Source organism: Xenopus laevis, chromosome 8S, assembly GCF_017654675.1.
Source record: "Xenopus laevis strain J_2021 chromosome 8S, Xenopus_laevis_v10.1, whole genome shotgun sequence".
Taxonomy (NCBI): Eukaryota; Metazoa; Chordata; class Amphibia; order Anura; family Pipidae; genus Xenopus; species Xenopus laevis.
In genome coordinates, this window is record NC_054386.1 from 30,173,449 (window position 1) to 30,189,368 (window position 15,920).

Consider the following 15,920-nt stretch of genomic DNA (forward strand, 5'->3'; position numbering starts at 1 on the left):
AGGATTCAGCCGAATCCCTCTGCCCGGCCGAACCGAATCCTAATTTGCATATGCAAATTAGGGGCAGGGAGGGAAAAAACATGACTTTTTGTCACAAAACAAGGAAGTAAAAACTGTTTTCCCCTTCCCATCCCTAATATGCATATGCAAATTAGGATTTGGGTTAGGTATTCGGCCGAATCTTTCACAAAGTATTCGGGGGTATCCAAAATAGTGGATTCGGTGCATCCCTAACCAGCCATGTTTGGGCAACTCTTTCACAAGTATAACACAGGCCTTTTCTAACCAGATACTTAATACCAGTAATAAAATGAATTTGAAGCAACAGCACCACCTACTGTTCAGCTTGGCGACTGACCACAGCAGAAAATTAAGTTAGTGAGAAGAGGAAAGTCTTGTGATGCTTCTCTGCTTATGAAACATCAGATGACACTTTTCTGCTCACAGACTTCATTTTTGTAGTAGAACTCGGGCATAGGAGTTGACACCTAGGCATGGGGGTGGCTGTAAATTCATATGAGTCCTTCCCATTGGCTGTTGGAAAAACAAAGAAAAAAAAAAGACACGGAGACCCTTGCAACTTGGAATTTATATTTAAAAATGCTGAGTTTTTTGTTTACAATTCTAATACCATTATTCATCAAGAAAAATACTCCGATTCCCAATGTACAGTTGCATCTTGAAGTCAACGGGTGCAGAAGTGATTCACAGTAAAACAGAGCCGAGCAGAAAGGCAGTTACATGGAGGCAGCCGATTGGTTGCTTTTGAAACATGGTGGGTGGGGCCCCTGCTCATTTTTTATACCGCCTAGCTGCCAAGAACTGGTGTATAAATACATAGCCATGCCTTGCACCCCACCCTTCCACTCTAACATGGGGTAATACTTTAGCCATGGGGGGGATACCATCAATGCCTTCAGTGAGGGGGTCTTCCCCATTGGGCTGAGACCTCTGTACTAAATTCTCTTCTTTGGAAAACGTTCCATAATTCAGAATGGACAGTCAACAGGTTATGTGGGTCTTCCCAGTCCTATAACCCAATGGAAGTGAAATGGACAACGTTTAGGCCAAGGATTTGGGACTTGGGGAAATCGTTCTGTTTCCGTTCGGCCGAACGTTGCCAAAGCTCTTGTCCTGAATTTGCCCCCCTTGTAATATTTGCACCCCACTCCTCCAACGAGGGCATTGCCATGGCAACCCCCCCAAGCGCCAACAAGTGTCGTAGGCAAGAATACATCGAAAGTGATTACAAAAACCTGCAATAAAAGGGATAAACTTTCTTCCATACAAAAATAGATTTTCTTTATTTTGCTGATACAATAGATTTTTTTTTTGATTTTTTTTTTACCCTTTCTGATAATTTTTTTTTCTTTGAACTATTTTTTTTTTTTATATAATTTTTAACACCATATCACAAGCACAATACAATATAATCTCTTTTACCTGGTTAGAAACACTCCAGATGCGTATGAATCCTGGGCGCCATACATCATATCAAAACCGATGCACTAAGCCATCTTTCGGCGAGACCTTTTCCTAATTGTTGAACACCATTCCCCAGACTGCCATAGATTAAAATATAGTGTTCAATTGCTCAGAACACTTTTGCAATTTACCTCTTTGTTTCTAGTTTATGAGTTATTATAATATATATTCTAATTCTAATAAATTTTGAAGAACAGCGCCACCTGCTGTTCATTCTGACCAAGTGGCCACATTCGGGAGAAAATTAAGTTAGTCTGGGGAAAGTCTTCTCTGTTCTCAATAACTTCCATTTTCTGCCATCTGTGACCGTTTGGCTGAAATGAACAGCAGGTGGCGCTGAGTATTTACAAGTCCAGAATCTGAAAGACCTTAAGGAAGTATGGCAGAATATACAGCTAATGGGATGAGGAAAAGATCCGTTGGTAAATGCATTGACTCAATTGGGGGCATTCCAACAGAACTTTCCTTTGCTGTTAGAGAGTGATGGACAACTATTCAAGTAGATAGGGTTTAGAGAAGACTATTGTCAATTTTAGTCATGCAGGTTACTTCTATAAAAGCAGGAAATATGCATTTTGCAATTAAATCAAATCAACGCCTGTTCCTCAATGGGGGCCTGCTGAGTATACTTAGTTGAAGACTCAACTAGGTGTATGCAAGGAGGGTCTCCCAAACAATGGGACCATCACAAGTCATCCATGAAGGCAGGTTTCACAAGTGAGCGGTGAGCATGTGAATGAGAGTATATGATGGTATCTGGGATGCTTTTTCGTTGAAGACATTTCACTTATCCCTGCAGGTTTCCATCATTGCTTCTGGTGGATTTGCAAAACTGGTGGTTCAGGTGGTTGGAACGCCTCCTGATACCACGCTGGGGATGGTGTTTTGGTGCATAGAGTAAGGCACTAAGATGGGTCACTATTGCCTAGTGAGGGATGCACGAAAGTTTCTCTTGGGAACTAAATGGGATGATGAGTAAGTTAAGGCACTAGTAGCAAGTGGTGTGGGGCTTTTTTTGTGGAATGCAAGTGACATGGGCCTTTTTGCGTGGAACGCAAGTGGTGTGGGGCTTTGTGGTTGGTTATGACTAAGTGCTACTTTGCAGCACCTCCTTCTTTATAAGCAAGGAACTCTACTCTATGGAAAATTCTATGGAATTTGGTTGCTCCTTGGGTGGGTATACTCTTTCAATTTGAGGCCAGGCCATACGATGACTGCTGAATGTCAGGTTTTTGTGCCATAGCCCAAAGGTCTCTATTAATAGAAACCGTAAGTCATCTGCATTTACCCACGTTTCTTTCTTAGAAAGGTTTGGTCATGGCGTTACCACCGCTCAGCACTAAACTGAAATACCTGAGTGATTGGTGTTTTCCACAGAGAAACCTTCACTGATTATACACTAACATTATACACTAACAATGGCTTTTTGAGGTTTTACCCAATTCTGCAGATTTTAGTAAATGAAACCTAAAAAAAATTGCTGGTGTCTTGTCTGGCCGATCGATTGCATCTGATTATCTCAAAAGTAATTCATAGGCCAGAAATGTGCTACTTATTCTGATCTTATTCAAGGAATAACTCCCGGCTATAAATATGACTGTGTTCCATCCAACTAAATTTGGACAACCAAGTATCCAATTCGAGCTGAGGAGGAAAACAAAAACTCAAACCCCAATAAAGAACATTGCCACACAGGCACTTGGTATATTTGAGTAACGGTCATGAAAATGCCGTTCAGAGAGGGGGAGAAGAGGTTTAATTAGATTTTCGTTTCGGCAAACAAGAAAATCGTACTTTCTCATATTAATTGTATTAGCTGTTATTTTCCACAATAAACTTCCTATTTACCGTTCAGAATAACCAGCCTCGGAGCAAAAGAAAGCCAACTTGACATAGAAATTGGCCATGGCATGGGGACTGAAGTCAAGTCTTAATCTCAGACATAATCCTACACCCAATGGCCTTCATGATTTTGTGCCAATTTCACGGGGGCAATTTTTACTACCCCTTACCCCATTTTTAAGGTTTTTCCATTTGACTATATGTTTGTGTGATTCAAAAGTGCTATACTGGTCATATAAAATGGCAGGATGCCTTACGCATGGCCAAATTCCTTGTGATCTTTGGCTTTCAATGACTGGACCTCCATCCATAATCAAACCTTCATCACAAACTAGTTTTACTTAAGCATCCTCAGAGATACAACGACTTTAGGAGTCAATATGCCGGCACCAACAGTTGCATACAGTTGGAGTTGCACCCTCCAACAAAACAACAAACCGCCCTCCTACTGCAAGATGATTGGCTACACTATAAATGATCTGTAAAAAAAAGCGAGTGTGATCCGCTGTTCAAGACGCAGAAACTGAGATTTACAGGAGAGGTATAACAATGGCAATAATAGCGCTTGACCAGTTTGCAGGCAAGAGAGGAGAAAAAGCTTCACGGAAGCGTGCAATAGTGTTGGCTCAGATTCCAAATTAACTCGCTCTTTTTCACAAAACAGGCCAAGAGCAAGAAGAAGAGAACAAATAATCTTTGGAAAAATATACATATATACCATTTATGCTTTACAAGAAAAAAAAAAAAAGGCCAAATAGTTCAACTAATGCAACGTTTGCACTGACCTACCCTGTAAAAAAAAATGAGAAATTAAAAAAAAAACAAAAAAAAAAAACGCTTTTATAAGGTTCCCTGTGATTCTGTTAGCTAATAATTCCATTTCCGACAGAGGAAAAGGCCTGTAAGAGGACACACAGCACATGAAAAGTTTTCAGTATATACCGCTCAGGATTTCTGGAGATTGACCCTTAAATTGTGTCTGGTGTTACCACTCAATGATTCAACCTTGAAAATGGAGATTCACTAACAAAAACTGAATTGGTGCCTTTGTTTCTACTTAACAGATTGGAGGCTTTGAACAGGTCTTAGGTTGGTGGTTACAGACCTTGGATGGGCCTCAAGGAGGAGAATCTTGGATATAAGCTAAACGCAGCCATTCTCTGGCCGATACTGTGCACCTCTATTAAGGGCCATACACAGTATGCCCACATAAGTTTTCATTCAATCATTTAGGTCAATAGCCTCAGCTCCCCGTTACGTCCATATTTGCCAGTGCACCATGGACCTGCCCATTCAACAAACCAATTGAATCATTGCAACACCATACACATTTTTATGATTGGCGGTTGAAGCCCCATAAGGTTTTTACAGTGGAATACTTTTTTCCTCTGTAGGATCTTCAATATATTTGGGCATTTACCTTTCCAGAGAAACAAAGTTTGTGGGTCAAAGGGTGCCAGAAGTTCTTTTTAAATTATAGCTAGGCTCTGTTGCCTCCATATCACATTTATCGGAAAAAGCACAGAGGTCTTAAGTAAGAATGTAAAGGAACTTGACTCTACAAAACCAATCTTGGACATTAAGATCTCCTTCAGATTTGCCACCCAACACCTCCTGCTTCCATCTCTACTATCCACCTAAAATGATGCTCTTGAGAAAAAGTGATGTGTGAAACCCAAAAGGGCCACATTGATCATCTGGGTATTTCTTGAAGAGGTGGCAAATCCTAGTGGAGGTTTTGTTAGCTTTTGTTTGTAAAATATATAACAACAAATGACTTCTGTAGTGCCTTGATCTAAAGCGCCTTATAGAAAAGCTATAAAAATCACCCAATGGCTGTTCTACAGCAGGGTTGTCCAAAGTGCGTCCCTTGAGCTGCTGCTGAACTTTAGAACAGAGTTCTACAACAGCTGCTGGATTGCAAATTCAACATCTCTGCTCTACATTATGAATTAGGCAGTGGAGCTAACTTCATACTCTACCATGTATACCACAGAATAAAATAGTCCGGTTCTATGGCCATATCCATCATAGTATAAGCCAGCTCGTACAGAGGAAATAAAAGGTAAGCTCTGTTCTGAGACGGGTTTTGTTCTTTGATTATTAAGGCCGAAAGTCAAGTATGGCATAACTCTGTCTGCGAAAGAAACCCCAGTGGCAACCGCTGCGACTCAGCTCTTATCCTCGTAGCTTGTTCAGAGGACATGCGCCCTCTCGATTTTAGTGGCAACTCTGCCCATCTCAGGAGTCAGACTCAAATAATCCTGATGACATAGGAAAAAAAAAACAGAAATACATTCACTCTCCAAAATCTGTGCGAATTCACCTCAACTCCAGGTGCTGGTGTTTGGATGGGGATGCAGGGGAACAAGGAGCCAAATAATATCAACAACTGAAACCTCAGCAGCGACAAACCAAGCATCTCTTCCAAAGAGGCAAATATGTGGAGCCCACTCTCAACAAATCCCTGTTTCTGCTCCACTTTTCACAATGATAGAGCGTTTCTCTAGCTCTGTGCATGGAGTAAAGGCGCAGATGTGACATAAGGATAAGGGCTCTTGGACGTTTCTATTTTTTTTGTGTGTTGGGTTTCTTTTTTTCACCATAGTGTCCAGGAGACAAAAGTGTCACTGAGGGCATCCAACAAGGAGTTCATAGCCCTCTACACTCAAATTCAAGCTCTCCATTCCTCTTAAGTCATTTGGTGAGGGGCTTCCAGCATCTCCATTAAGAAAGTGTCGATTGGTGTGTCTCCTATTAGTTTGAAGAAAAAAAGGTGTTCCAGACATTTGAGGCCAATAGATCGTAAAGCTGGCAGGCGTAGGAGAAGTTTAGCAAACCTGAGAAAAGAATAGAAACGGAGAGTATAATATCAATTAAAATGTGTGCATATACATTAAGAGGTAATAAAGCTGTTGAGAAGAAGAGAATAAGTAATCTGTTTTTTTGGTCAGTTCTAAGAGCATCACTACAAGACTCTCCTCTTCTGTTCTGTCAAAAGGAACAACAGGTGGCGATGTTGTTTACAAAGCTAATTACAATAATGGAGAATATCTCATGTCTCATGTAAATACATGTGTAATGAGAAGGAACATTTGCACACAATGAGTGGTGATCTAACAGAAGACACATAGATGGTCTCAGCCTTCTATCTGCTCTGTATAAACTCAAAATTCTTATTAAGTGTTTACAGAGCCTGGATTGATGCAAAACATACCCCCTCCCCACAAGCAATGTATTTTTAAAGGGGGGGGGGACAAATTACAGAAAGTCCATTTAGAGGCTGGAGAGGTGCCAGAGGGTCATTTCTGCTGAGCTGTTGAGAAAAGAAGTTGGGAGAGCCAGGAAAAACAAGCTACTCAGAGCACCATCCAGGAAGTTCAACTTGAAAAAGTTTAAACTAAAAGCATATGATATCTGGCGGAAAGGAGCTTAACTCCATCACTGCCGGTGCACCCCATAATTCACCCATAATCACCTGCTGCAAAATGGCAGGCATGGATCATTGTGTCAACTTCAGAAGGTGGCCCAATGGAGAATTGGCTGGTTCTAAGCTGCGGCAAGCTCCCCTTGAAAGACCTAGAGAAGTGACATTCAGTCTCAGCCTAAAGGATAATTTGGGTGAGATTTGAGAGATTGCTTATGTTCTCTCCAAGATGCACCTGAAAGTTCACCATAAAGGTCAGCTGTGATGAACACTTATTTGGTATATTATTAAAACAATGACTGAACGGCTGGTACCCTAATGTTCTCTTATATCTGACCAAGGTCTGACATCAGCTGGGACATGGAGTGAAAAAGTCAGACAATAGCTAGTATGTCCATTTGGCACAGCCTTTAAACAAAAGCAAAGTTTAGGCCCAAAAACATTTGTAATCCCGCAAAATCTTATTTTTTAGCATGTAAAATATGACAATGCAAGATAAAAACATGGATTTCCTTTACTGAGGTAAGAATTAGAACACTCAGACCATATTCCTTAGAGACTGAGCACTGGACAGGCCTAAAATACCAACCTATAGACAGGATTTCCTTTCCAACGTGCTTTCCTATGTGGAAGTGCATTTTATAATTGTAGGTGCCAATAAGTCTTGTTGTGTTTTCACGAGACTGTGCACTAAAGAAGAAGCTTTGTTAAGGAAGAACTTTGTCTGTGACTCACCTCCCGGGCTGTTCGGGGTATTTCTGTTTGCAGTAGGCCTCTAGCGATGCATAAACCTTCTCTCGGAGAGCCTCAACCTCTGAGGGGTTCGAGAGACCTTTCGAGTCTGTAAAATGTACCAACAACAATAAAAAAATGCCCTTTTACCCTCTATTTAGAAACACTAAAGGACATGTGCCATAGTTCACCATAGGTGATCTGTGGAATGTTCTGAGCACACAAAAAGCTATACCCTCATACTGTACAGCAGCTCTCATCCTTATGTAGAATACAAATGTACAGACAAGGATAGTTCTGTGGGCACAATACGCTATACACTTGTCTGTTCCAATGCTATGCTGGAATCTAATTCTCAGAACAAGTTGCCATGGTAGTCGCAGTATAATAGTTGCCTGACCTTCCACATAGTGTGAAAGAAGCCCTCAAAACAAAGCACTTGAATTGAGCCTGAAGAACATCAACCAACAAACCTGGGTTGAAGAGCACTATTGCTCGTAAGCAACCGAGTTCTGTTTTGTCCATCTGCATGTCTCTCATTTTGGACACCAGCTCGGTGAGGACCCTGAGGGAAAGGAGAAACCTTTGAAAAATCCAGTTTACACAATCACCATAAATTATAGAAGAAAACTTGACAACATAAGGAATAGTTGACCTCACTAATTACTACCAAACCCATACTGTATAAATGTTGGCTAAAACCTCTGACTAAATGATAACTACAGTCCTTCATCAACCAAAAACATAAGCAAACTTATAAATAATTCATAGTGTGGCCTTCCCAGGAAAGGTCCAGCCAAGAATTTCAAAAAGGGGTTGAGAAACAGAGTTTTTGGCCTGGGCCTCACATTCCATACTGAATATGTAACTACCCTCAGTCTATTGAACCCATATTGAGTTATTTTAATGAGTCCTCCTGAAACTGGTCAAGCTTCCTAAGAATTCAACACATTTACTAAGACATACAGAATAGGAACCTGGAGGAGCCATTCAACGCATTTACTCAGCCAAGAAGACTAAAGAACCTGGAAGAGCAATCTCACCTATCAAAGATAGCACCGACTCCTGCACTGTGAGCGCTGTTCCGATGTACATGGAGTCCCGTAGCAAGAAGAATTCCATCTTTGACGGCTATCGACCGATGTGAAAATGAGGCTATGAGGAGCTCGTTCCACCCTTCATGAAAAACCACAACGTCAGCAAAGAAATGTTCAGTGGAAGCAACTAGTTTTTTAGTTTGACCATGAGGCAAGCAGTTGGCTCCTATTTGTGCATGTCTGATTCTATTTTCATGTCTGCCCTAGATACCTTGATATCTTTGTTTAAACTTTCACTACTGCTCATAAGTTGGTATTCGAACCCTTCTTAAGGAGACTATAAGATAAGATTAGAGAAAGAAACTAATTATATATAAATATGTAGTTGGCAACATGACTGGTTGAAGTTCTAGTGAACTCTCTGGAGCTCCTTGAGTTGGAAGAGCAAGCGATGGCACAGAAAGGCTTCTGCCATGTCAGCTCCTGCTTTCCCTCAATACTGGACGCATGAGTTGAATCAAGGAGTGCTGTTAGCTAGATGTTGGGATGTGAATGTTTCATGTGCAGTTATTCCCTGGAGCTTGTTCCTACTGCTCAATAATACATGAAGTCACTAGATAAAATACTGCAGGGAGGTTATTTAAAGCATTGAACAGAAACCATCGCAATTGGTCTCCTAAGACAAAAGCCAGGCTTCTGTTGATGGCAGTCCAAAAAGACTCTGCCCTTGCCAAGGAAACAACCGAGTCATCAAAGTCTTTTTTTCTTCTTTAACAGCTAGGAAACGGGTACCAGAGTCCTGTTTTGGCTTCTAACTCAGCAGTGTCTGGTTCTTAAATAAATAATGTCATTTTTATAAGGCAACGTTCACTCTCCCCCACCCCTTAAAGAGTCATGCGTGGTGGGAACTCCATCTATGCGCCTAGCAGTTTAAAAGCCGTAATCTGCTGGGATTCGACCTTCATATCCAAAGCACCGTTAACAGTTTGAGTTTCTTATTTATCTTTATAGTTGAAAGAAACCAAGATTTCTATTGCTTGTCCAGGTAAATAACCTTATGGAATACAGAAATGTTTCCAAAAACATTCAAACCATAGCAGTGAACCCCAACCAGTGCCTCGTGAGCAACATGTTGCTCCCAGTGGCCTCAAAGCAGGTGCTTATTTTCTAAATTCCTTGCTTGAAGGCAACTTTTGCCTTCATAAAAAACACTTGAAATGGCAAACAGAGCCTCTTGTAGGCTGGCAGTCCCCATAGGTACTACCAGTACCCAATCAGAGCCAATATCTGGCACCCTTAGGAACTTTTTGCATGCTTGTATTGCTCTCCATTTTTTTTTCAACATTTGAATGTTGCTCACGGGAAAAAAAGTTTGGGGACCTCCGCCTCAGAAGGTATGTCCTATGGGCTATATCGTTAGTTGTTGGGGAAGTTGTCTCCTAAAGAATGGATCTCTTATAATGACCCAAGCCACAAAGTATGTAGGCCTGGAGTTTTGTTGACTGTAACCAGCATAAAAAGGCACATACATGGAGCATGCTACGACATTGCAAATCATTTCACATACTTCTCTGCTACAGAATGTAATAAATGTGAGGCTTCCAGGACTGTCAAGTTCCATGCCCTCGGGGACCCTCTGCACTGTCAGTATATGCACCAGATTTCTAACGTACCCTTTGTGCCGAAGGGCTCTGACAGTTGCAAAAGTATCGACAGTTGTCCAAGAAAGCCTACCTGCCCTAAGAAGGATAACTTGGTCATCCAGCGGCAGATCTGAGAAATGTGGGATTCTCTTTGCCCATTCCACCAGTGTGAAGAGCTGCTTGTCTGCTGCTTGGCAAATGTTGGTAACAGGGTCGCTGGGCTGCGTCGGGGAAAAAGAAATACAGAGTGAGGTTTCCAAAAGAGGAACATATGACATCATCAATGACATGCCTTCAATTGGTGGAGATGCTCTACATGTGGACAAGCACAACTGATATCATTGGACTTCATAGCAACAAATGGCTTCATTACAGTAACCCCACACTCCAAATTGACTCATCATGGACTCTAAAATATTTTAATTTATAATTTATGTTTCTGGCAGAAATATCCTACTCAATATTCTCCACTATCAAATGAATAGGACGTATAAAGAGAAACGTCTAAATATCTCATGCTATACGCCCAGGTAATTGAGGTCACTTACAGAGTTGGGAGAAAGGCCCATGTTAGCCTCAATGTACGTCTCTGTCTTTGGTTCCACCGCAAGCTCCGCCTCAAGGATCTTCTCCACCGGCATGTCCTCGTTGGCACTGCTGCTACTCTCCACCTCATTTTCATTTCGTTCCTTTCCCCTCTGTCTCTCCTCCTGGACTGCTGTACACACACACAAAAACAGAAAAAGTGGAGAACATTATTTCTAAACATCTGACATACTGTAACATGAAGTTCCCTGAGGAAAAGATAATGATATTAATTGGGTCAAAGCCTTTGCTCTACAGGACACCAGTGACAGGGAAATCATACAACAGCCCTGTAAACTGGCAGCATTACACTGGCATAGTGTTTTTGGGGGGTCTTCTTATGCAAACCTCTTCTTTTATTTCCATATCTTATAAACATCATTATGAATACTTGGGTGGAAGACGTTTACATGCTGAGGAGCAACCAACTGAATTACGGCCACCTTTTCCAAAGCTAAACAAAGATCTTTGTTCAATTAGGTTTTGGAGAAAACAAGCTCGTCAGGTTGCATTTAATATAGTTCTTTGTGCCATAAGCAGAGTAAAAGCCGAGGCCGCTCAGGCAGGGAATGGGAAGCCTGGGAAAGTTATGCAGCTGCCTGGGATTTGTGCAATCAGCAGGCTCTGGAATTCCCAGGACACCAGAAATCTAATTACATCTCTGGGTGACGTCTGACGTGGGCTTTTATGCCTGTAAATCCGCAGCAACAGTTCAGTATCCGGGTACTGGCTACCACCGATAATCACAGCTATTAAGACACTACATGATAATCCATAGGCTAAACAGAAGCAATAGCAACAGGTTAAACCTCTTGATGACCGAGGAAGAGACCTTAGCCATGCCGACAGCCTGCTATTTTACAGTCTACAAGTTTAGCCAATAAATGGTATCACTTTCTCTTCATTTTCCTGTTTTGATCAATGCTACTATGGTTCAACCACAATCAACTTTGCACTCCGAATCAACCAGCTGCAGCTCACACACAGGAAACACAGTGACCAGCCCTTCCCGGCTTCACTCTGGCAGTGTCACCAGAAGCACGCAAGGAATGTGACTAGGGGCAAGGCCTTGGAAGCCGGCCACCTCCAACAGAACTCTAAGATCCAGCTGCTGGTGGCAAGGAATGAGAAGGGAATTCCTCACAGACGTCTTCCTACCGGGGGTCCTGTCAGGCATTAGCCTTGTTATGTCTAATGATAAAAGTCCTCTCCTGATTGCCTATCGGATGTGACAAGTTCCTGGCCACCATAGATCTGCATGGCTGTGACATATGGCCAAGTCTCTATTACAATGCACAGGCTGAGGGTAGTGGACTTGATGGAAATTATGGTAAAGCTCAACAGATCTTATACGAGGGTCTATGAACCACATTTAAGCAGAAAGGGTGGAGGAGCTGTTACCATACACTGGCCAATACTATGAACACCACCAGTTGAAATGTTCAAACCCTATTGATCACATCCAGCCAGCACACACCAAACCTTGGACTAACCTGTTATCAGTTGGCGTATGTAGATAACTCAACTCAACCTGAAAGCTGCACCTGAAATCTTCGAAAGAAGCCAAGGCAAGAAATTGGTTATGGTAGATCAGGGGTGTGGTTGGGGATGGAATGGGAATGGCTCACACAGATCCCTTTAAGTGTCGGTGGGTGGTTCTGTCTATGGCCAGTTTAAGGATAAAGCCTCCAACTGGCACAGTCGCCCCAAAACAGACCCTTGTATAACCCACCCATAGTTCGGGAGATACTCTCAGTACAATAATAGCAATCTAAAATTGCATTTCCCAACTGATGAAAGAACAAGTAAAAAAAAATGCAAAAACTGAAATGTAATTTCGTTTACATGTTTTTATATATATATATATATATATGGCCCCAAGACAAGTTTGTCATTTCAACAACTAGTAACACCAAAAATGAAAATGATATAAAATAGTTTCTGTGCAGCAGAAGCCCTTGCATTTGTTTATCAGCCCTCCTGTGTGTCCCCTATAAACCCTACCACAACAAGAGCCCCCAGTCAACAAGCCAGCAGTCCCCCTGAAGAAACTGCTTTAAAAAATTTGTATCAAATAAATAACTGCATGCTCAGTGGGTTCTATGAGATATGAACACCTAGTAATCACAGGTTACAATATTGTATTAGACTTTCTTCCCCAATTAGCTTAAGCCCTCACCCCACCCCAACTTCCCTGTCCACCCACTCAAGAGATTGCGGAGAGTGTTAAAAACCATTAGTGCCGTGACTGCCAGAGACAGCTTCCTGTTTCAGACCCTTACTTCCTCTGTCTGTCTCAGTGAGCGCTATGAGCAAACCTTTTGTCTATTTGTAGTTCAACAATTCGATTGGAGCTGCCATATTGTTAGACAACACCGTGTGAGGGTAAAGCTTACTTTGTGCCCAGAGCATTTCATCTCTGTGTATAGGCAAGGGCTGTCATATTGTTTACCTAGAATGGTAGTCATTAGTCAAATCCAAGTTTCAATAATGGACAGCACCGTTTTTATGAATAAAAAGCCTTTATTTGTTACTTGGCTACGACCAAAAGATACAGTTGCGTTTCAAGCCATGTCCTGGCTCTTTATCATTAGTCAAATCCAATGCAAATCCAATCCAAATCCAATAACTTTAAGCCCACAGTAGTTTCACTACATTACAATGGTAATCATACTGTCCAAGCTTGAGCAACCTCTGAAACACAAGATTATATTAGCCAATGCAAATTCAAAGCTCATACTTTTTGACTAGACTCCCCCCCTCAAAGAAAAAACATAATCCTTCTCCAGCACTGAAAAGAAATGGCAGAAACAAGAGTCAATGTTGATGAAACTGCCTCATTAGATGTCTAGCCTCCAAATCCAACCTCCGCAAAATTCTAGGCTTAAATTTGCCCAAGTATTGGATGCCTGATATTAGTTTTCAACTGGGATTCTTTATGGCATTCCTTTGCTCATTGAAGATCATCCCTACAGGCTAGGTCATCAACTACATTATTACCAGTAAACACCATGAAAACTCTAGATGTGGGTCATTCAACAAGATCAATAATTTCTAATAACCTTGCAGTCCTTTTAAAATGTACATAAGGTGGTAGGTAGCAAGAGGAATCCTGTTGCATTGTGTCTCCATAGTCTTAAAGGGATCCTGTCATCGGAAAACATGTTTTTTTCAAAATGCATCAGTTAATAGTGCTACTCCAGCAGACTTCTGCACTGAAATCCATTTCTCAAAAGAGCAAACAGATTTTTTTATATTCAATTTTGAAATCTGACATGGGGCTAGACATTTTGTCAATTTCCCAGCTGTCCCTGTCATGTGACTTGTGCCTGCACTTTAGGAGAGAAATGCTTTCTGGCAGGCTGCTGTTTTTCCTTCTCAATGTAACTGAATGTGTCTCAGTGGGACATGGGTTTTTACTATTGAGTGTTGTTCTTAGATCTGCCAGTCAGCTTGTGTTAGGGAGCTGTTATCTGGTTACCTTCCCATTGTTCTTTTGTTTGGCTGCTGGGGGGAAAGGGAGGGGGGTGATATCATTCCAACTTGCAGTACAGCAGTAAAGAGTGATTGAAGTTTATCAGAGCACAAGTCACATGACTTGGGGCAGCTGGGAAATTGACAATATGTCTAGCCCCATGACAGATTTCAAAATAGAATATAAAAAATCTGTTTGCTCTTTTGAGACATGGATTTCAGTGCAGAATTCTGCTGGATCAGCACTATTAACTGATTCATTTTGAAAAAAATTGTTTTTCCCATGACAGTATCCCTTTAAAGTTGGGTAAAGTGAAAACATACCTAATGTCTTCTCTGAAATGATCTTCTTCAGGTTGCTCAGGATAGGCTCATCAGATGTTATCAACTGGCAAAACCCTTATATCTAAATGTCTTCTCTGAAATTAACCAAGAGATTTACACACTATGACACAATATCATCTCGCACGCTTAAGCCTACTGAGTGCCGAGTGATCAACAAGGGATTAAGTTTTGTACCAGGGCACAGCACAGGGCTGTTTAATTTTCAAGTGGACATATTCAGGTTTGTGAGAAACACGAGACTCAAACTGTGGTTTCATGATAAAGGCACCACTATCCAATGAACTGTATTGGGGACATCCCTGAAAATTTAACAAAGAGGAGTGAACCTGATCTCTCCAATTGAAAACAGAGCATTGAACTTGTTCCAGTCATTAGTGGTTTATGAATGTAACAGATGGCCCAAACCCCAGATCCAAATGTAACCTCACTAACGCCTGAGTATTAGACATTCTTATCATTCAATAAAGACGAGACTAGGATCATAAAAAAGGGTACAAACAGGTGGTGCTATGGGAATTATGGGCAAGGGCCACTATATTCTAAGATACACTACATTAAGACTTAAATACAGTTATTGTATTCCAAAACCCTTACTGAAACCAACGACTAGGGAGAGCAATTCCAAAGGTGTCCTCAGGATTATTACAAGAAGATCTGAATGACCCTCCAACATCTAGGATATTCTCAAGGTACCCCCACCCCCCCCTTTCAGCAGTAATATGACTCCTCCAAACGCAATGAGAACTTTTGTGGAACCCTATGACAGGCACTTTGGCAGCAAGTTTAAAATAACATTATTAAAGTTGGTGTGCCTTCTCTTCTATCATAGGGCACCTGGACTAAAGGGGCACTAAAGGCAGAGGGTTGTTTACATGGTCTACTAATGCCCCTGTGGCTTGGGTTATATAGGGAACGTTATAATTGTGGCATGTTTGACACCATCTGCCACTTGGCCAACTGTATCCATTCCATTTCAGGTAATTCCATTCCAGTTAATGGCCATACAAAGAGCAAAAACTCTCACTGAAGGACACTTTTTGATTTGGAGGCTGGATACCTACCCTAACCCCACAAGGTTGTAATGAGGCAGTATATGACCATTGCTTCTTATACTTTACATTGCTATTGGCCCAAGCTTTTTACTTGGAAGAAGCATTGAAGTGCTATCAGTACCAAAAAATGGTCCTTCTCAGGGCTCCAGCTTGAATTTGCAGTGACATCTTGTGCTTCTGATTGTTAAGCCTGTATCTAGGTTTCCAATGGGTACTCCTGAAAGATCTGATCCAAACAGGTCTCTAGCGCCTCAATAAAATTACAGGAGAGCCCTAGGGATACTAGAGTACTGGTTGG

General features: G+C 41.5%; 1 protein-coding gene across 5 annotated transcripts in view; it reads right to left on the bottom strand.

Annotated features, from left to right (window-relative positions):
* Positions 1–574: 574 nt before the first annotated feature.
* Positions 575–15,920, bottom strand: part of rxra.S (retinoid X receptor alpha S homeolog) — an 86,482-nt gene continuing 71,136 nt past the window's right edge. For 3 of the 5 annotated variants that reach the window (XM_018232590.2, XM_018232592.2, XM_041574955.1), the window contains 6 exons: positions 10,715–10,884; positions 10,258–10,387; positions 8,530–8,662; positions 7,960–8,051; positions 7,490–7,595; positions 575–6,167 (listed from right to left, as the gene is read on the bottom strand). In XM_018232590.2, coding sequence (XP_018088079.1) covers positions 6,020–6,167; positions 7,490–7,595; positions 7,960–8,051; positions 8,530–8,662; positions 10,258–10,387; positions 10,715–10,884 — 779 coding nt within the window. In that variant the 3' untranslated portion in view covers positions 575–6,019. The remainder of the gene's footprint in view (positions 6,168–7,489; positions 7,596–7,959; positions 8,052–8,529; positions 8,663–10,257; positions 10,388–10,714; positions 10,885–15,920) is intronic. The other 2 variants (XM_018232591.2, XM_018232593.2) reach the window with 1 other exon arrangement.